At 46.4% G+C, this 22,916-nt stretch overlaps 1 protein-coding gene across 6 annotated transcripts in view; it reads right to left on the bottom strand.

The window, feature by feature from the left end:
- EPHB2 (EPH receptor B2) overlaps positions 1-22,916 on the bottom strand; it is a 786,068-nt gene that overhangs the window by 47,818 nt on the left and 715,334 nt on the right. For 4 of the 6 annotated variants that reach the window (XM_086949834.1, XM_086949837.1, XM_086949835.1 and 1 more), the window contains exons 11-14: positions 21,952-22,199; positions 20,993-21,208; positions 18,537-18,686; positions 1,660-1,853 (exon numbers count right to left, since the gene is read on the bottom strand). In XM_086949834.1, coding sequence (XP_086805960.1) covers positions 1,660-1,853; positions 18,537-18,686; positions 20,993-21,208; positions 21,952-22,199 — 808 coding nt within the window. The remainder of the gene's footprint in view (positions 1-1,659; positions 1,854-18,536; positions 18,687-20,992; positions 21,209-21,951; positions 22,200-22,916) is intronic. The other 2 variants (XM_086949836.1, XM_086949839.1) reach the window with 1 other exon arrangement.

Here is a 22,916-nt window from a genome sequence, read left to right as displayed (position 1 = left end):
GAGCGTCCATCAAAAGAAATTGAGGCACAGCACCCTGACTGAAAACCGAGCTTTCTCTCTATATTTACAAGCCTTCCGTGTCTCGCTGTAACAGTTTCAGCTTATGAACAGTTTTTCACGCCTCTACGTTTTATTGTGAACAGCCTGCTCGTCTATGTTTTCACTAAACAGCCAGCCCCCTTTAGACTGCTGATCTATACTGTCTTACATTACAATGGTGGACAGTCTGCCTCTGTCTATTTTCACTGCTCTCATACTGCTAGAGGCCTAACCAGCGTGTCATGGACCCCAGTGCAAGAAAGAAAATGGGCCCTTCAGGCCACTGGGCCCCAGTGACCCTGGGTGCTGTGTACAGTATGCTCTCATCTCTCTTTAGACTACTCTTCTGGTCTACTTGTGTGTCTACACTGCTATCCCAGTGTATGCAGTCTACTTTTTGACCCTCTTTTCACTGCTGTGGCTTGTCTCCATTTAGACGGCTGCTCTGGTGTGTACAGTCTGCCCATACCAGCTTTTTGGTTCTGCCGTAGTGTGTCTTCTGGACTTTTTTTTACACTGCTGTCCATGCCTATACAGTCTACCATCCAATGAGTTCAAGTGGCCAGGATACGAGATGTGGCTTAACTCATAGAGCTGTTGACTTTGCAACTGGGGACCCAGGTTCAAGTCCCGGCATTGGCTCAATATCCTGTGATTCTGGGCAAAGCACTTCATTTCCCCGTACTTGGAAGAAACATGAACCTGGCATTGTGTACTATAATCTAGTGTTCACATGAAGCCTACGAACACTTTCAGCTATGTTTGTGCAATACGTAAACTACAAAAGTGGGTAAACTGGTGGGTGGGCACCCTGGGACATGTCCGAGTGCCCAGACCCCCCCCCCCCGCTAGCCAGGACCTCTGTTTTACAATCCAAGCTTTCTAGCTCCCAGTACTATTCCTATCACCCAGGGATCAACTAAGCAGGCCGAACATTTCCTCCCACTTAAGAAGGCACTGTCATTCATATCACCTCTGGGCATCTGTGCTCCTTTTCTTGGTAAAGGTCTGATACACAAGGACATAACCTCCTAATACTTTGTCTTAGGGCCTTCTAAAGCATCATATGTCCTTTTTTGCATTTCATTCTCGGATTCTCATTAGTTTAAGCTCCATGCTCTGGCTGTGACTCACGTAGTCTTGCACCTGACACTGTGTGTGCCACACAATGCCTTGCAGCAATGTGTGCCCATTGCACTATGGGCACCTCTTTCTATTCCTTTACTTTGTGTGCCTCAAGTCCAAATGCTTTTCTTGTTTTAAGGAATGCTGTAAATACTACATTTTACATCTTACATGAGCAGAGCGCCAATAATCTGAATCAACAAATAAACATTACATCAACAGTGTCTCCTTGCATAAATTCAACATAAAAAAGTTTGTTGGGGGCGCCAACCAAGATTGTAGCACTGGGCGCAACCAACTCTAAAGCCGGCCCTGGGGGGAGACACCTTCGAAATATATAAAAGTAGCAGGGAACCACCCCCTCACAATTTCCATGTGCCGACACATTTTCCCTGGTGGAGCTGAGTTGAATTAAGATGTAGCTCTCTCATACAGTCATGCTGACTATTGGCCCTCCCATCATTTCCATAACTGTGCAGTCCCCACCCTACATACCCGGACGAGAGTGGCGCCATTGCTTTGAGGCTATTTGGATTTCGGATCATTTTGTCCAGCGTGTTCACAATCTGTGCGAATTTGGGCCGGTGGTTGCGGTCCTTCTGCCAGCAGTCCAGCATTAACTGGTGGAGGGCACTGGGGCAGTCCATGGGTGGTGGAAGGCGATAATCCTGCTCAATGGCATTTATTACCTGAAAAAAAGAAGCATGAATATGCATTTAATTACCAGATAACAGCATTATACCTATTCCTGCAGTACATACCTCCCTAAACTCCTAAAATGAACCGTGTCACCAGAAATTTGTAACACATAGGCCATCATTACGGGTGCCGGAATAGTTGGATGTGTGGTAAGTACTGTTTCTGTACACACCAGGATTATGAGTTGGTAGGTAACAATACAGTCCCGCAGTTTTCCCCTGATAAATTTTGGCAGGTAAAGACGGAATAATTTTTTCAGGGAAAAAATTTGGGATCATTAGTGGAATATACAGATTTTGGTGTGGTAAGCACCAAAACCTGCATGTAATACATCGTTTTCAGGGACAACTCATAATTGGCTGTTTATTGCACCTAATGAATTCTGACCAATGTGTGTCAGATATCAGAGGGTGTAAAAAAATATCAAATCAAACACTGGGCCACTAGTAATGAGGGCAGTAGTAGTGAACAAGCACGCAGGGCGTGGAACCATGGTCATATATAAGTGCATGTTTGTGGGGCAGCAGAGAGAAAAATAGGAAACTCAGGAAGTAAATAATAATTACAACATTTATATAGCGCACTATAAAAAAGTGAGTAATAGTTAAGCAAAATTTACAATCAGTTCTGTTACCCAGCTGAATAGCTCTTGTTTGGTCTGGAGTCAGCTAAGATCTTTTGATTTTACTAAAACCACAGATATAATATAGTTACTTTTAGGGACTTTCAGTCAATATCCTTCATCTATTGTCTGTTGTGGGATTCACGTTTTTTTCCCACCCACTATAGCATACCGAATGGAGGCCTAGGGATAGCCCACTTCAGCCATTCACTGATTTCAATGTGGGTAATGGCGTTCTCTGATTTCACGAGGTGCACACCCACATACAAAGTTTTTCCTTTCAGTGCCAGAGATTTGCAGTTATAAGAGCATTTTTGGACCAAAAAGAATTTTGCTTTTATCCAACGGTTTATTTTTTAGACTGACAAGGGCTCAGCGCTTCCCCGGTAATAGCCAAAACGTTGACAGCCAACGCCAGACCTACTGGCTCTGCTAATGTGTTTTTTCACTTTGGAAGCGATGAAAGATTGCACGAAGCACCCAGAATTAGCATAGTGACTTGGGATTCCACAGAGATTTCAGTAGAAATGTATTTAGTGCTGTGCTTGTGGATGGTTTATTCTATGCAGTGTGCGCTCCAAATTGATATACAGATTTGTACACAATCTTACTGGGAAGAAGGCTCAGAAAGTTATATTCTCGCCAAAGAAATCAAAAGGGATCCGCAAATCACGACTTACAATCCCACCAAGTCTATCTCAGCGCTGCATCCGTTTGAGGTTGTAAATTGAGTAACAATAGATTGGTCATTAGCAAGGCCTATAGTTCAGAGAATGTATGAAGCGTACATCGGAGCTTAATTTGTCCTGGTGTTCGCGCCTGCACTTATTTGTAAACACTGGCACTTATTTATGGCAGTCTACCACATGGTGATGCTGTCTGTATATATTTGAGGAGAGCTCATGAGCAACACATTCACTATACTTCCAGGTGAACTGCAAAAGTCAAAATAGCACACTTGTGTATTAGTTAATATTTGACAGTACTAGCAGGTACAGAGGATAGTGTAGAAATACCTTGGGCCCGGCACTTACATTTTTACAAAATAAGCACTGACTACAAAAAACACAACGTACTGGTATCATATTGAAATACCTCACTAGCAAATGTGAACCCTACTAATGGTAAAGTGCAGCGAACAGCCCATAAATAAGAACAGATTATGAGAGACAAAAAATAAACACCGGTCCTGCTTGAAACGGCTTACACAGGCCACCATTGGGTGCCAATTAAAGTGTATTAAAATGCACTACCACCTCATAAACCTCACTGCCAGGCCAAGCACCCCAAAAAAACAGTATATGTTCCAAGTGCCCCATCGCCTGGTGCATGCGCCCCGGTGGGTCGCCCCTGTGCAGAACTGCCCATTCCACAGGCACCTCTGTGAACTCTATCGGGTACCACAACATGTATGTAGAAAGCAGTACATCTGCCACGTCATTGCTCCAACATACCCCATTTATCCAATCCAGGACTGTCACGCGCACTGAAAAAATGACAGCGGAGTCGTGCCACGGAGGGGATGGTGCCCTCAACTCCTTTCGGTGTCCCCCGAGGGGGGGACACCTTTGTCAACATCTAAGAGCAGGGAATTCTGAAAGTACCTCTGACAGGGCGCTCGCGCAGCCAGGAGCCTGCAGTCTGACAAGCAGGGTCATTTTACAGGAAAGCGCCTACATCATCCTGACAGCTGCAAGCTGCCTACCCCCCCCCCCCCCCCCCGCCTCAGGACGGCACATTCTACCGGGGAGGTTGGGGGGGGTTGTATTTTATCGTCTGGACAGGTTAGTTACAAGCGACCACCACCTCCAATTTGGAATCCCCCCCAAAACAATTTATCTAATCGCAAAGGCGTGTAGGGCTACAGAGAAGACATATGCAGAGCTCTGTAAATCTCAGCCTCCATCTCGCCGGCGCTCTGGCCTCCTGGGCTTCCAACACGAAGAGGTCGCCTAAGTCACAGCAGCCTATTTCATCGCTCAGCTTTCACTGAAAGGAAGGTTCATTCAAGAGGAAGGACTGGAGAGGGGAACTTCATGCAGCAGTCGACTCGTAGTCCATGTGAAGGAAATGCGCGCTTCATGAGGGAAATGAGCGCTTCATGGAGCAGTCGTAGTCCAGGGGAAGGAAATACGAGAATGAAATGCCTGCGCGCGCCATGGAGCAGTCGTACTCCAGGGGAAAGAAATGCGCGGGTCATGGAGCAGCAGACCTACTCCAGGGGAAGGAAATACTACCCTAAGCACAAGTAGCATAGCAAGGATGCCTAGGTCCCTAGTGCAAGCAAATAAATGGCGCCTTTGACTGAAGTTGAGGGACTACTTGCAAAGCCTTTGCAAGACTTCCACTGGCCCTAATGGTAGCAGGAAACTGGGCCCCTGTCCTGGCCGGGAGCTAAAAGATAGACATCATTGGGACAAAGTGGCCCACTCACAACCCTGGGACCAGGTGCCACTGCATCTGCTGTACGAACCATAGCAGCGCCCAGCACCTTCCAGTGGATTCTGTATACAAGCAGTGGAAGCAGAGCAAAAATAAAGGCAGAAGCCCTATCAGCGAGCAGTCCATTTGGAGTTTGTAGGAACTTCCAGGACACAAAATGGGTTGCGGAAATAAGTTCATCAAAAATTGCCACAGTCACCAGTGCACTTTAACGTCTATGTGACATTTCTGCACTATATATATATATATATATATATATATATATATATATATATATTAGCAGCCCGTCCCGACCTTGTCCAGGAGCAATCATGGCTTAGGGCCCCCGCCCGCACTGACGTAGTGCAGTATTATGGCTGTATGTTTACTTTTGGAGGCTTTTGTAACCTGCACACGTTTGTTAACCTGCACGCTCTTCACTGCCCACGTCACTTTTTGTCACCTGCAGACGTTTCTGTGACTTTTTCCTCCTGTAATGGGCTGTTTGCTACCCGCTCCACTTTTTTTTTCCGCGGCCACTGGCGCCCTGCACACGTTTCTTAACCTGCACGCTCCTCACTGCCCACGTCCCCGCCGCCGCTTTTTCCTCCTGTAATGGGCTGTTTGCTACCCGCTCCACTTACCTGCACACGTTTCTTTTTCCTGTGGCTCGCTCACCGCTCCTCTCTGCCTCCGCTTTCACCCTGGCGCTCCTCCCCACCGCCGCTCCTCACTGCCTGCCCTCCGATCGCCGCTCATGTCCGCTGCTCCCCGAGCTGATCGTCACTGCTCCTCCCCGCGCTGTACGCCGCTCCTCCTGATGTCAGGACGCACGTTGCGGCCGGTGCTACTTTGGAGGGACTACTTTTTTTTTAATATAACATTTTAAATAACGTTTATTTTAAAAATGTATATAGCCTATAACCATCTACACACCGTGACGATATCAACGGTGTATCGGGTGTGTAGATTGGCGCTGTGGTTCCCGAGTTTACCCGCCTCAAAGCCTGAAAGTTCTTGCTTTATTATAGTAGTATAGATATATATATATAATTTAGAGAGAGAGGAGCCTATATAGTGTCAATTACCAAAGTAAATGTAACTAGATTTGGAGTAACGAAGAATACATCTATACTTCCACATACCTGCTTATCAAGGCAATATGTTGGTAGTTGATAGTATGAATTCAATATATTCAGTCAATATTATTATTATTATTATTATTTTTTTTTTGGTGTAAGATGTTTATTGCACTTTCCATCACATAAAAAGAAATACATTCAATTCGCCTACAACCGCAGCGGGCCGGCTACATGTATTCACAACCTAGAAAGATGGCGTTAGGTGTAGACAGCCCATCAGCCGACATCCAACGGACCGGCGGCGTGTTATCTGATAAACCACAGATCTGTCTACAGTGCTATATTCGCCTACATGCTTGTCAGTAGTCTTACATTTTCACATTTTTTGCTGAAAGGAACTAAACATAACAATATACTACCCAACTTGTAATTCTCCTCTCGCTACAAACACTCTGCATCACAGCATCCTCCCACCTCAGTACCAATACTATCCAGTTGTTCGCTCTATGTCCTCATCCTCAGATGTATACATTACTCAGCGTCCGCTTCCGATTCTGTCGTGCCATGTTCTAGTAAATAGTCACGCAGGAACCCCCAATAATCTTTGGGCCTAGATCTGACTGGCAACTCCTCCTCGTATGTGTTGAGCGTGTCCCGACAATAAACCATATCCTCAATCCAGTGCTTTACCTCCGGGGCTCTCCTGCTGTTCCAGTGGAGGGATACCCTTCTTTTGGCTAGCAGTAGTGCAACAGCACAAAATTTGCGCTTCAAAGCTCTTAGTTGTGGAACAATACCCAACAGACAGACTTTCGCCTCACATAGCACGGAAACTCCGAGCATTTCACTCAGAACTTGCATGACCTGCTCCCAGTATCCCGCCACTTTGCGACAGTGCCACGCTAGATGCATGAAGTCTGCATCTTCTTGTTTACACCTGCAACATTGTGAATCTTCCCTCAAGCCGTATTTATACAGTCGCTGAGGTGTATGGTATACCTGATGTAAATACTTATAATGAATGATTTTCAAGTTACCGTTTGGTGTTAACATGCCAGTAAGCAAGCAAGAGGCATCCCACTCTTCGTCAGTTAGAGGTTCAACCAGCCCAGCGCTTCATTTGTCCTTAGCCTTGTTTGTATTGCCCCCTACCGCACCCTGTATGCTTGCGTATAGCTTGGATACTAGGTGAGACGCCGTGGGTGTAGTGAGGAGCAGTCGTAGGGGTTCAAGTGTTTTTGGCTCTTCTGGGTGTGTAGGGTAGTGTTCCCGAAGCGCCCTTTGCAGCCTGTAGTAGTTAAAACTGAAAAGTGGGGACGGGTTGCTGATGTAACGTAACTTGTCCAGGGTCTGGAATTCACCATTTACATACAAGTCGCCCAGTGTGTCTATACCAGCCCGCTTAAACAGATCCATGCCAACCTGCTCCTGTGTTACCGAAAGGGCCGGGTGGTGCGCTAGTGGAAGCGTGGGTGCGTAGAGTGGTAGACTGTCTGCTGCCTTTCCCATCAACCTCCATGCCTCCGTGGTAGCATTAACCGGATTAATATCTTGGTCATGTAACCTAGTGCGTTTATGTGTCATTATGTTAGTTAGCGGGATCGGGTCTGCATCGCCCGCTTCTACAGCCACATGTGTCAAAAAGGGTATGTCGTGGTACCAGAAGTGTGCGAATTGCGCCTGTGCGCATAAGTAGTATAGGTAGAAGTCTGGAACCTTGAAACCCCCCCTAGCATATGGCAGTGTCATGGTGCGCAGTTCCATCCTCGCCTGTTTCCTCGCCCAAAGCAAGTTAAGTACCAACGTATTGATATTACGGAATACTGCAGCTGGAGGTTTTATCGGAATATTGTTAAATAAATATAGGAACTTCGGTAGAAGTACCATTTTGACGATCGCGGCCCTGTCCGCCAGGGATAGGGGAAGTCTATTCCATCTTTTAATTTTGTCTTCAAGGGACGCTATGGCTCGCCCGTAATTAGTCCGGATGACCAATTCAGGGTCTCTGTGAAACCATATTCCTAAATATTTCGTTGGTTCCTCCTGCCATTCAAGCGGGTAGTCCAATTGTGTCGGGCGTGTGCTGTCCGTCAGTGACAGGATAAGGGATTTATCCCAATTTATCTGCAATCCGGATTGTTGACCAAATTTTATGTATTCTCTTAAAAGCGGATTCAAGTGCTGTTCAGGATTTTTAACATACAGCACCATGTCATCCGCATAAAGCGAGATGTGTATGGGCCGTGAGGGCATTTGAAGTGCAGAGTAGTGATGGTGTTGCCGGATTTTACAAGCCAGCGGCTCCAAGATTAACGCAAACAGCATTGGTGAGAGAAGGCAACCCTGCCGAGTACCCCTGCATATCTGAATGGGTTCCGAAATGTACCTGTTCACTCTGATGCGTGCAGTTAAGTTTGTGTACAGCATCGATATCCATCCTAGAAAGATCAGTGGAAATCCCATACGCACAAGTACTGCTTGAATAAAGGACCAGCCAATAGTATCAAACACCTTAGCAGCGTCAAGTAACACTGCCACAGCCTTCGTCTCAGGAGCCAGATAGTGCACCAATGCAAATAATGTGCGGGTGTTATGTGTGGTGGCCCTATCGGGGATGAATCCGGATTGATCGGGCCTTATTAACAGGGGCATAAGCGGTTTCAACCTATCTGCCAGCAGACTAGCTATGATTTTTGTATCTACATTTAATAGCGAAAGGGGGCGGTACGAATCGCATTTGTCTTCCTCCTTGCCCGGTTTCAATAGTGTAATGAGCAAGGCTTCCCTCAAAGATGCCGGTAGCGTCTGGGCTTCATGAGCCGCCCCATATAGTCGCACCAAGTGCGGGGCGAGCAAGTCGGCATACATTTTATAAAATTCCGTTACGAAGCCATCAGGCCCCGGCGCCTTGTTATTAGGTAAACGCTTAATGGTGTCTGTGACTTCTTCTACTGTTATAGGGCGCTCTAAGTATTTCCTATGCCCATCTGCTAGCCATGCTATCTCTACATCCTCCATATACGCCAGTAAATCAGCCTGCGGGGGTGACGGGCGCGCCTTATAAAGCGTGCCATATGTGTTCATAAATTCTTTCAGTATCCCCCTGACATCTGTAATCACCTCTCCGGTGTTAGTACAAATGGACGCTATATTTTGCGGTGTTTTACCTGAGCATATTTTAGCGGCCAGCTCCCTGCCCGGCCTGCCCCCTTCACCATATCGCCTAGCAGTCGCCCGCTTAAATACATACTGAAGCTCGTCTGTTGCAAATTTGTTATGTTCCGTCAGCAGCGCCTGAATGTCCCCCAGTACTTTAGTGTCTCCTGTCTGGGTATATGTCTGTTCCAGTGCTTGAATGGCTTTTTCTCGTGTGTGCAGCTGCTGTCGGATATCTCTGAGGATGCCTGAGGTTGTACTAATACAGATTCCCCTAATTGTAGCCTTAAAGGCCTCCCACAGCAAACCCGGATCCTCAGTTGTCGGGCAGTTCAGGTCAAAGTAATCTACTATTGCCTTATGTATTGTGGTAACATATACTGGGTCTCGCAACGCAGCTGCATTGAAGCGCCAAGTGAAGGGTGGTGGGTCATACCGTGGGATAACAACTTCCAGCATCACCGGGTTGTGGTCGGACAGTGTTCGTGGTAAGTGTTTGATATCTACAACCCATGTAAGTACTTCTTGCGTACCTAGCCAGTAGTCCAGCCTGGACCAACTGTTGTTCGCCGCGTTAATGTGTGTCGCTGTTTCCACTCCTGGGTTCCTCACCCTCCACAAATCTACCATCCGCAGGTCCTCCATGGCATCCTGCAGCATTGTCCTGGCATTCCCATGCTGTTCCAATGTATGTGTTGCCCTGTCTAGAGTGTCCTGCAGTGTCACATTAAAATCGCCCCCCCCATATTACGTGATCCGTCTGTAGGTCAGTGATGGTGTGCCATACATTACTGAAAAACCCTGGGTCATCTACGTTAGGGCCATATGTGTTTACCAACAGTATCCTCTGCCGTCTAACCGTGCCCGCCACAATAACGCTTCTCCCATCTGTATCCCTGTGTATGCTTGTAATCTCAAAGTTTGTCCCCTTCCGTATCAAGATGCTCACCCCCCTAGAGTAAGATGAGTAGTTCGAGATGGTTACAGATTCCGCCCATTTAGTGCCTAATGTGGATGTGCCTTCACGTGCCAAGTGTGTTTCCTGTAAGAAAACAATGTTAACATTTAATCGGTCAAAATAAGCAAACATCTGCCTGATCTTTTTCGGGTTGCCCAGACCCCGCACATTCCAAGTGAGGAATTTCAGCGCAATATTACGTGACATGAGCATGTGTGTGGATGGCAATTATACACGCCAGACGTCGATTCTGCTTCTGAGAGTGTGTGTCCGCAGTGCCACATAACACAGAAATCGAAAGCAACAATAGTATAGGTTGAGTGAAAACATTATCCGCATGGTAGTTCATGACCAAGGAGTTCGCCATGCTTCTCAGACACAGAGGTTGTAGCTGAATAGATCCTGGATTCCCTGCCCTCCCCCCACCCACTTTAGCACCCAAACTTTGCCAAAGCCATCCCTGAACAACTTTTAACTTTAGTAGAAAACATGTCTCGGGGCGCACCCTCAGGGGGGTGTCACCACGTTCACACATCTCCATCCACATAGTGGATGTGGACAGACGCTTGCGTGAGCATCAATTTAATACACATGTAAATCCTTCTCTAATCCTCAATCCCCCTAATAAAAACAACGGTGATCAAATGGTGCAAACATAGTTCTGCAGACCCATCACAATACTGTGTCTTAAATCATCAGATATTCGGAATCGTGTAACAAACATTGCTCTTGAAGCTAGATAAGCAGATCAATTACTGACGCAGACAAAGTGCCTGCCAGAGGTATCTGGCCCATCTCCCCCGCCAAGTGGCCTGCACAACGCCCTCCCACCGTTGTCAGCTCTCCAGATACTCACATCGTGACTGTTCCTTCAGCGGCATACCATTATCAAGGTCTGTACTCACAGTAAGTTCGTAAGTTCACCGCCATGCCACTGTCCATTACATTCGCAGCCGCCGTGTCACGTAGTAGTCCCCACAGTCGGCTGTAGCTGCTGCTAGCTGGTGTCGTTCTCGTGAGTTCCGTAGCTCAGTCTAGCATTGCCTTGAACAGAGTCAATCATTCCACATCACTAGTCGGTTCATTCCTATCTTGAGGTTTCCTCCGCTTCCCTTGCTGTTTGATATACTCCTGTGCCGCCTGCACTGTCTGAAGTATAACCGGTTTCCCGCCATTGGTGATTTTGAGTTTCGCCTGATATAGCATGGCGTACTCCAAACCAAGCTCTCTCAACTTCTTTTTCACCGGAGCGAATTCCTTTCGAGCCAGTTGTACCGCCATGGTGTGATCAGGATAGAACTCCAGAGTGTTCCCCTGATGAGTGATCTTACCCATTTCTCTGGCCAGCCGTAGGATCGTGTCTCTATCCCTGTAATTGAGCATGCGGGCTATGATCATGTGCGGGGCAGCGCCAGGCTTCGGTACAGGCGCCAGTGAACGATGCGCACGCTCCACCAGGAACACAGAGAACAGTTTTTCGGAGCCAAAGATCTCTCTCACCAGTGTCTCGATGTAGGTCTCCATTTTCCCCGTGTTTGTGGATTCCGGCAGACCCGAAATCCGGACGTTATTGCGCCTGGACCTAGCTTCCTGGTCCTCCACCCTGGCTCATAGGCTCTCCACTGTTTTTTCCAGGCCACCGCAGGTCTTCGACGTGGTTCTGTGGTCATCCTCCACCTTTGAAATTCGCTGTTCTGCTTCCACAATGCGCGCGTCGTGGTTTTCAATTTTCGCCGCCATATTGTCCACCCTCTGCACCACATTATCCAGTTTGCCATTCATCTCCTGCAGGCTATGCTGGATCGCTCGCAGTACTGATTCCATGCCCGTGCCTTCCGACAGCTCTTGGCCGCCTTCCGCTTCAGGGTCCGTCGCAGTATTTTTGACCTGTTTCCGCGTTTCAAACGGGAGCTTGGTTTGTTGCCTGTCCGGTTTCCCCATGTCGTTGTGTAGCTTCGGTGAGGTGTGCCCGGTCGTCTTTGGGCTGCCAGCCGTCGTCGTACTGGCAGTGGAGTTGGCGCGATGTGCTGATGTTGCGGCCCCCCCACCTTGCTGTGCGCGTAGTCATTGGCCGGTTGAGCCGTGCGTGGGTACTGCTGGGCCCGTGATGGTATTGCGCCTTATAGGGTCAATGGTTGCTGCTGTCTGGGGACCTCACGGGGCACACGAATAACGAGGCTCATCACCTGCGCACCCCCCGCTGAAGAGAGACTCTCCCTGGCTCCGGTCGAGTGATTGCGCTGTTAGGGCCAGATCGCGTGGGTCAGTGGCGCAGCCCTGGGCGTCGCTCACAGCGTGCACCCCTCTCACCCTGTGCGCGCTGCAGTTCTCCTCATTCACCGCGCGGTCACTGTCACAGGCACGCCGTCCAGGGGATCGTTGTGTAGCCCAGCCAGCAACAAGGACAGGGAGCCGTCCGCTCATACACACTTCCAGAGCCCCTTACATCCGCCAGGGAGTGAAGAGAGGCGCCACGGTGTCCGCTTCGCTCGTCCGCCGTTGCCGGTCATATGCGTTCCAAGGGCGCCGCCATCTTGTCCCTGTTGGAACGCACGGCAAAGCACAGCGCCTCTGCACCTAGCCGCGGTCCCCGATCTCCCCACAGCTCCGCATGGTGTTAAATACCTCCAATCCACGCGGCGCCGGGCAGGCACTTGGTCCCTGTGCACTTGCTCGTCCCGTAGGCGCAGGTCCGCCGATCCTCACGAGCGGCCATTTTGGAGCGCCTCGGTCGGCATTTTGCCTTTCGGGTCGGAACCTCTTCTCACAGCCCTTGTGGTGTCACCTCCATGTCATGGTGACGTGGGTCCCGAGTTCCGACGCCGAATTCTTAGCTTACTACGGCGGTAGCGGGGGATTGAAGGGGTCAAAGGCCGCTAGTTTCGCGCCCATCCGGCGGAGCTGACACACTAGCCAGCCATTCCGCAGTGCGCCCTCTAGCGCCCCCCCTATTCAGTAAATATTATTAATCTCAATATTCTGAGATGGGGATATTTAAGAGGATTGATAACCATCAGAAATCAGTTTGGTAGAAGATAGTGCAGTGGACGTGCAAAATCTGGTTAGCACTAAACACAAGCGAGAATGATGCTAGTTGGGTCTTAAGAAGCCACTGATAGGACGTACAGAGCCTACTGAGAAACTACTAGAGCTATTGGAGTCCTTGATAACTCGTTGAGAACAGGAGAAGCCCAGGTTAAGCAGGTTTGTTCAGTGAGCTCTCTGGAATCTGCACTTGAAGCCCAGCTGTCATTAGAAGGGGTTGTCGATCAACCGACTTGTACTGGCAGGTTTTATATACCTATGCTGGAAAAATGACATCCTTTTCTCTGACAAGAGACAGGTATGTTTATTGTTTTTGACATGCCAGTAGGGTACCAGGATATCACTGGTTCTGAGCGATACTAGACGTATTTGATTTGCTAGCATGGTTGGTGTTACGCTTTCATGCCTTTGAAGTCAGCAAACCTCTCAGCAGCCTCAACGGTTTCAAATGAGAGTAACAACAGTTGCAAGCAGGACTTAACGTGGGACACCTTCTGACAGTAATCAGTCTCAGAAGTAATTTTTTTAATGACATTTAAATGGCTCTTTTTTTAGCCTATATTCATGGCCTTGCCATCTTATTATATACATTGGTCTCTTTCTCGCCAAGTGCAAAAACTCTCAAGGTATTTCAAGTCCGGCAAACACTTGTTTACTTTCCGCACGTTTTATTTCTTCATGCACAGAATAAGTGTCCTCATTTCTGAAGAATATTTCATTATCCATGTAGTTGTTTCTGTGGTTTTGATTTTCAAGTCTAACATGGGAGACTGGTGAAACACATACTGCAGACAGAGTGGCTTCTAGGTGTCTATGTGAATTCATGGTGTGAAGGCGTTCAGGAGGTGGCACTATTAGGAGATCTTGAGTTACAGCTGCAAGCAGTGCAGGTTTTTCATAATTTCTGTCACTGGATGATGAAGAGGAAGGAGCAGTAAAGTAAGACAAGCAGATGTAGAACCTCAGGATGAGATATGGGGAAAAGGGGGCATAAATGAACGAAGGATGTAAGATTTCAAAGGAAAGGAACCTGAAATTGCCTAACTGAGTGACTCAGAACTACATGCCACCCTTTCAGAGACCTTTCTAACGTTTGTCTTACAATCTCATATTTTCAGACGCATTTTCAAAATTCAATATTTTCAGTTCTATTCACTTACAACATCATTGTTGTCCCTCTTTTATTTGATATTGACTAAAAATTAGTGCTAACAAGAACTGGCAAAGACATGGGTTCTGAATTGTTTCAGGTGTATTTGCTGCTGCGTAAAATGTTTGATTGCACTCAGACAAAATCACACAGTGGTATCTAAATACTGGTCAGATGGCATCCTGTGATCCTGTGTCACGCACAGGGTTCTAGTTCACAATTTTAAGGCCACATATCTTGTAAAGGCTTTCTACTTAAACTTCTTTGTCCAGACTTGAGGTCTCCCATCTTGTTCCTCTCACTTAAAATCCTGACTGCAAGGTTCCTTCATCGGACAAAGTAAGAACGTAATGAGAATCATGCACAGGGAATGCGAATGTGTGGGTAAATATGCACGTATTTTTTTGCTGATAGAAAGCTTAGGGTCAATATGCTTTTTGTAAAGAACTGTCTGTAACCTTAAAATCAATATGTGGACTACTGGTGGGTTCCGCCTCAGCCTTTCCCCGTTCGAATTGGGGAAAATGATCACAAATGGTAAAACATAACTTGTGTTAGAAAGAGGGGCATGAAGAGGTCGAAAGTTACAAGTTAAGCACGTTGAAGGGGAGGAAGAGAGTACACAGTAACTCAAAGTGTACAGTAGGGGTGAGGGAGACATCTGAAGAAATTTAGGAATTCTGCCTGTGCTTGTGCTAGGGGTGCTAACAGGAGAATACTTGTGCTAGAAACAGTGCCGTCTTAATGCATGGGCACGCTGTGCAGTTGCCTGGGGGCCCCACACGCATATGAGACCCATGTAGACCAGAATTTAACACTAATTTTCCATGAAACATTTTTATTCTTGTGAGTGGTTGTGCAAGCAGGGCCCAGTGCACACGAGGATCTATTATAATGTGTTTGTGAAAACAATGGTTCCTTACTTCTGCACACTGACCACTACTTTCAGGGGGCTGTCAAACACACACTGCCTCTCTCTCATTTCTTCCCTCTCTGTCTTCGCTCCTCTTCCCTCACAAAATCACAGATGACAGAGCCCTATGCTGTGGGACAGAGGTTAACATTTTAATTGAGTGCCGAGGGGGAGGGGGGAGGCAAATGCAAAGAGCGAGGAGGAATTTTAATGCACTAAATCTTTGGCGCACCAGAAATATGCAGCGAGGATCCCCCCGGGAGAAGGGAGAGACGATTGGTTGACTGCAGAGGTGAGGGAGGGGGCTACCACCTGTTCAGATCCAAAGCGCGGAGAGACGGCTGAGGAAACAGTCGGCTCACCCCAGGACCCGGAGACTTTTATTCACAGCCAGGAATAATTATATTCACGAATCACCCTGCCCCCAAAAGTACGTTTTGACGTTCTAGAGAAGATTGCTATTCCTGGCGTGCTGTCGCCACAAACCCAAACCCACAGGAGAATTGCCGGCGTCCACGACTCTCCCGCCTAAATGTTAAATTGGTGCGCAGTGCCGCGCGCCGGCCCGCGGAAATGACGCCCCAAGGGTTGGCAGGGTAGGTTCCTCCCTCTGCGAGAAGAATATTCCCATCTGCCTCGTGAGAGGCAAATGTGCTAAGAATTGAAAAACACAAGAAGAGGCCAAAATGGACGAATGGGACGAGGAGAGAAGGGCACTGTCTCCACTTCCAAGTCTGAGCTCAGCTGCCTAGCCTGACGAGAATTGCTGCCAAAGCTCTTTACCAAAGATTACCAGGGCGAAGGCATCAGCGCCCTGCACGCAGTATTAAACAAGTACGGGCCAATGGCATTGGCCGCCAATCATTTCGCTTTGTCAATGCTTGTTTTGTTATTGTGTTTGCAGAACTTCAATGCTGGGAAAATGACAGACTCGTAGAACTTTGAAACAATATATGCAAAAATAAAAAATATGATTTTGGTCTCAAAAAGCACACACAGATATAAAAGTCCCTTGTACTAAACAAAACTACTTCTGTGAGTGAATTTGCTCCTTGTGAAACATCACCCAGTGAGATTAGCCAATGGCTGAAGTGGGCTAAGCCACTGCGCCATGCTGTAGTGAGTCCGTTAAAAATGTGAATGATAAAAAAAACAGACAGGAGGAGGAGGGCTGGCCGAAAGCCTACTTAAGTATATGTTACGTATAAATTTAGCAAAATCAAAAGCTCTTGGCTAATGCCAGAGCTAAAAAAGTGTTGTCAAGTACATAGACCTAAGGGTCAAGAAAAAAGGGTTAAACGTGTCCCTTGTGTCTCAACATCTTGGAGGCTCGTGCCTTTGACAGGATAAATATTCCTAAATTAACACCAGTGCCACTGGAATTATGTGATTGTGCAGCCACAGCACTTTTCACATATTTAAAGATTAACCACATTTGTCACATCATCTATAATCTGCAACATTATTTGAAAATGTGACCCCAAACAGTTTTGTTTCTCGCTCAAACGGTTCAAAAGTTACTAACAAAGCAGTGACACGTGTTGCTACGCAGTGGAAGCAATTTTGAAAATGTTCTCTGGTTGTTTATTGCTATTTGTGGGTTTTAATATAAGATGCAACCAAAGTCCCAATATCTGCACAGTGTTAACAATTGTAAAGTTACACAATAAAGACATTATAGTATCACAAGATGTGCCGCATTACACAGCATAATGTGCCTTTGTTGTCACATAATTTACTTAACCCTGCTACATAATTTGGCCCTTCCCTGACACATATTTCTAGTGGCCCTGGTTAACACTGACCATGTAGCTTCACAGTCTGAGACAGAAAAGCTTCGGCAGTGCTGCAATGATTTTACATGATTTGGAAGCACGTTGGACTTTTCCGCGTGGTCAACACCACACTGGCACCTTCCCTGAAACTTAAATGAGAATATATCTTCCCATTGCTAAAAAAGTAAACCTAGACCCCGATGACCTAGCCACCTGCAGGGTCCTAGCCCACATCACATTCGTAATAAAAATAGCAGAAACAGCATTACCAATTCCATTCCAAGAGCAGATCGGCTGCATTCACCTGTCAAAAATTCAAACCAACCATCAAAACCGAGATAACTCTCTGAAGTATGATCCAATCTCTACCCCATTGTGGGTGGGTGGATGGTGATTACTCCTGTCCTCCTCACTTACTACCTGAAAAAACTAAGTAACTCTAACAGGTGGGGACCAACATAACAAAGAGTTTTAGGACAAGACTAGAAGTGAAAAAATACTAAAAAAAGGAAAAGCTTTGAGGAAGGTCTCCACGAACTCTGCACCCAGAATCTAAAGTCACATCTAGCACCCCTATGCCATCATGCTAGTCCTTCAAGAAGAAGCACCCACTTCACCTGGATGGCTCGTCAGCACCAACTGCCCACCCTGGCTCCAAACAGATGAGAACAGGGGTGTAATAAGGATGTCATGGGCTCTAAGGCAAGCAAAGAAAATGCACCCCCTTCCACCAGCTGGGTACTAAAAGACATCCATAACTGTGATACAGAAGCCCATTACGCCCTTAGGATTTGGAGCTATTGCGCCTACTGGACATGGATAGCTAAACTCCTGCACTGCTGCCTGCCCTTTGCTGGCTGGCACACAAAAGTTGGAATGGGAATGCAGCTAGACCCAGGTACTGCACATCAGAAGAGGCCTTAGAGCACAGATAGTCCGCAGCAGTGAAGAACATGCGCTGCATTACTGCCTACCTCTTTACGGGGCCTGGAAAGATCAAAAGGCCTTAACTGGGCCCCTTTACTGCGGGTGGCTTTTCCACCCTCTACCTCCGGCCTTCCTTAGCCCCTTGGACGCGTGGACGGCTGGGAGGCTCCACATAATGTGGACAGCTCTGCAGCAACCCCAGGTGCAATGGAGCTCTTCACCCCTCTGGGCCCCGGTGCCAAAGCACTTGCTGGTCCATTGACAGCCATGCCCCTGGATGAGACCATTCACTCCCTGCCCCCCATTTACTGCTCACTCTCTTGGATCATATTCTCTACTCTTCACTGAACATTGTCCTGTTTAGGTTTATGTTTGCACTATAAGAATACTAACCCACACATGCATACGTTAATGCATAGGCGTCCATCCGAGAGCATGGCTTTATTCAGTTCACGGCTTCATATCTAACACAGCGCTGAGGTTCACTTACGTTGCCATTGCATCCATTTGCAGTAGAGCTACCTCTTTTTTTGTGGCTCTTGACGTAACAGAAAACCATATTTGTTCACACCCGATAGCAGTTTATAAATTTAATCCAAGTTATTGCTATCTTAGTTGACTTACGTCTTGATTGGTCATATCCCAGTACGGCCGTTCCCCGTAGGACATCACCTCCCACATGACTATGCCGTAGCTCCACACGTCACTAGCTGAGGTGAACTTCCTGTACTGAATTGCTTCAGGTGCTGTCCATCGAATTGGGATCTTTCCACCCTACAGGAAAAACAGAGAGGGAGTTTAGAGCAATTATCTACAGTCTGAAACCAGATGAAGCCGCCACATGGAGCGCAAGTGGACTTACACCTCAGCTTCTAGAGAGGCAGCTGTGTGGCAGAAGGGAACATGTGGCCCTGGGGAGGCAACAGAGGGAAATCACTAGGGGGTGGTGGACACAGCTCTGAGGAAAGGAAGCGGTCGAGAGTGGTAAAGGGGGCGATATGGCCACTCTGGCAAAGGGGGTGAAAGGCAGCTAAACATAAGACTTGTGGTTAGCACTTAGAAGGAAAAATAAAAAGCCATATTTAGGGAAGAAGGGAGGGAATGCGACTCTGGTGAAGAAGGGAGAGATAGCTATGGATAAAAAAAGAGACAAAAAAGGAATGTGAAGAGGACAACTACAGGTAAGAAAATAAAGATAAATGGCACACAATGAAAAATAGAAGGGAACTGCAAAAGAATAGCTAAGAAAATGGATTTGCAGCAATGAACCCACAAAGGAAGAACCCGAAAAGAGTGGGAAATAAAAAACGTGAAACAACTCCGATTTAGTAGACTGACTACTGAAAAATGAAATAACTGAAAAAGGATAAGAAAAACATTGAAACACACTGACAATTAAATAATAAGCGAAACAACTCAAAAACTGGACAAATCCAAGGAGAGGTGAGATTTGTTTTCTGTCACAAAAGACGTCTTAGACCATTTTCAAGGAGTACTGAGAGAACGGTGCTTCCAATGACCTTGGCCAGTGAGAGGCCACGAGCTGACCCCACTTTGGTGGGCTCTAGTGGCTCAAGTAAGTCAGAGGGTATAGATCTGCTCAAAGTACTATGGATGTATCCAGCATGTCCACATCACCAAATGTTAAAAAATGAAATACAAATATAAAACACTTACTTTTTTTATTAAGTCATTTACTAACTATTGCAAGATTCCAATTGCATAATTTACATCTTTAGACTTTTTGTCTTTTTGTGTTTGCACAGAGGGAGGGAACTTTTCCTTTTCTCAGGCCAGGCAATTAATATCTGACTCAGGTTCAGGTGAACAATGCTGTAGTAATTAAAGGACAGATTAGATCCTGCTGACAGAAACCTTAATTAACAGGATTTAAGACTCAGTTGGCTGGAGTATAACATGTACCTTGTGCTTGAGAGGTCTGTGTGCGCTTGTGCGTGTTTCTGCACGTGTTCTCTCTGTTTTACATCCTTGCTCCTACAGCCCTTAGGTGATGGTTTATTAAATAAATGCACTCCTAGGTCATGCTGCAAACAGTCTTGTCTTAGGGTTTGGGATCTACTCTCTCATTTTCCGATCACTTTGCAAGTCAGTTTAACTAAAATCTCCAGCAGATTCATCTTGCCTTGTCACAAAATACCCATTTTCCATGAAAGCAGAATTTTATCAGCAAAGAAAACTGAACTTCTTTAATATCACTTCCCCGAGAAATAAACACATTGATAACATTGTATTTTACAGAACTCCAATAAATATTATAGCTTGATTACATTTTCTTGGCTTGAGGAGTACATGCATGCATCTGACCTAGTTGTAACCAACACAGTTAAAATATTTGTTTTCCACAGCAGGTGTTACTCCACTTTCCAGCTGCAAGTTCTGGAAGGACATGGTTTCAGCAGGATCACAGATTTACTTTCCTTTGCAAGATTGATTTAGATCAATCCCAGGTCAGTATTTAACATGTGCCCTTGCCACCTGTGCCTCCCACCTGAAGTATGATGACCTGTATGAAATGAACAAAACTGGTACATCCCTTGCCACCTGTGCCTCCCACCTGAAGTGTGGTGATCTATATGAAATGAACAAAACTGGTACATCTAGTGATTTATAAAACGCATGAATAAGTAAATATATAAATACACACATACAAACATACTTAAGTTGATAATGTGAATCCTCGTATATAACACAGGTGCCCACATCAGTAAATACAAGTCTTGCTTTAAGTGCCACCTTCATTGGTTGGCACTCTTTTGCAAGAAACCAGAGGCTATTTGGAATGACAACAAAATGCCCTTCTCACCATTCGACGGTGATTGCCTCCAGATGAAGGTCTGAGGAGCATGGATGCCGCGCAGTGGAGGCACATCCCCTGCTCCCTGTCGATAACTTTGCGCATTCCATAGCACATACTTTGAAATGGTTCAGTTGTTGTTTGTGGTTATAAGCACCCGGTAGTCATTGCTAGAAGAAAATTGCACTTGAATGCTTTGCTGTTCACCTATTAAAACCCACACACCCTATCATTCACATTGGCTTCAATGATAATGCGTTCTTACCAGTGCACTGGTGTATGTGGGATCTGACGTGTCATCCTCCAGGAAGCGCGAGAGGCCAAAGTCGGACACTTTGCAGACCAGGTTGCTGTTAACCAGGATGTTGCGGGCAGCCAGGTCTCGGTGTACGTAGTTCATATCCGCCAGGTACTTCATGCCTGCGGCAATGCCCCTCAGCATACCCACTAGCTGGATGACCGTGAACTGCCCATCGTTTTGCTATAAAAAAAATAGGTAAAAATGTAAACCTCTGGATTAAAGGAACAAGAAAGAAATTGAGAGCAAGCTAAAACATGATTATGAGTCTGATGAAGTTCAGCAGTTGCCACTACGATTTATAACTATATCATGTTTGATGCTGATGCTTATATCGGTTATTACCTTAAGAAGACAGTCTGAATTTAGAGGTCTACCCTGTCACAAGTAGGATACATGTCTGCCCTGGCCACTCACTGCAATGTCATAGCTTGGACTGATCAGGTGACTACTGGAAGTCAGTTGTGTGAAGACACCCCAACAATATGTTTTCCTTCAATCTGGTGTCTATACCCTATGTTAATATTATTAGGAGAAAATAGAACTGCAAGGCAAACAAGTACTTTACAAATCAAAATCGGGATAAGATGAGATTCAAGCTGTTTTCTATGGCTTCAGGAAAGAAAAGAATCCCTGAAAAGTTACTATTCCAGACAGTCACCCTATAGAATGGCGCATTGTACAAGAATAACCAACAGCAGCAATAAGATTGCGCATCCACTGAGCAATATGCGTTTTGCACAGGGGGAACAAGAATCATTATCAACAATTTACACATCAGTTTCCTAACACTGACCACAGCGTTTCACATAACCAGAACACACAACCTGCCAACCCTTGTCACACACACAGCCATCATCACACAGTGACACATCTGCCTCCTATTCATGTCCACAACCAACAAAATTTAGCTCTGGGTGTCCTACCCTCAAGAAGGAGTCGAGCGACCCATTCTCCATGAACTCGGTGATGATCATTACTGGGGCACTCTTGGTGACCACTCCTTCGAGGTGGATGACATTTGGATGGTCGAACTGCCCCATGATGCTCGCCTCGCTCAGGAAGTCGCGTCGCTGCTTCTCGGTGTAGCCCGACTTCAACGTCTTGATGGCCACAAATATCTCCCTCTTTCCGGGCAGTTTGAGGTGACCACTGCAGACCTCTCCAAACTCTCCTGGGGATGACAGAGACAGCCCACACTGCATGTTTCTCCACCACAACCTTCAGAACATGATATTATCGATTTCCACAGATGACTGTAAGGCTGTACACAGAAATGACCTTTAATAAGATTATAAAGAGCAAGGGAAGCATGATGACTTGAGCTCTGTGCTTCATCAACGCACTTCTGTCCAGTGCAACACTGAATATACTAATTCAAGAACAGTTAATAAATGGAAATACAGTTTATTTTGGAGTCATGTGAGGAACCAACCTGGTTGAGCTGGTATAGTGGTTACTGGCGCATGCATCTGCCACGTCACAGAACAGGTAAGACATTATAAGGGATGACGCAAGGTTTTCTGGTAGAGGTAACAAGATATACAGAGGAAGTGACAGATGTTTCCTAAATATCATTACTACCGGTGGTATTTATAAATGCGGGCTCTAAAAATAACATTGTGCAAAACCATCACTTCCTGCTACTTACCATCTTTGACAACTGAAATCTTGACCGCCAGTGGTAATTTAGTACAGTTGTTTTAGATGGGGTTGGAGTTTTCCGATTCTGGCATGGACAGAGCTTACTCTTAGTGTTATTTTCCATTTACTGCTGGCTAGAAGATTAAAACCATTGACTCTGTGGGGACATGTTGACATGGGAAGAAGCAGGTGACGAACCCGGATGGCTCACACCAGTGTAAACTGTTCCTCTACTGGGCCATTAGTC

Source organism: Lissotriton vulgaris, unplaced genomic scaffold (genome assembly GCF_964263255.1).
Source record: "Lissotriton vulgaris unplaced genomic scaffold, aLisVul1.2 SCAFFOLD_259, whole genome shotgun sequence".
In the NCBI taxonomy this organism is placed as follows: domain Eukaryota; kingdom Metazoa; phylum Chordata; class Amphibia; order Caudata; family Salamandridae; genus Lissotriton; species Lissotriton vulgaris.
Note: the sequence above shows the minus strand (reverse complement) of the source record. Positions and strands in the feature narration are given on the sequence as shown.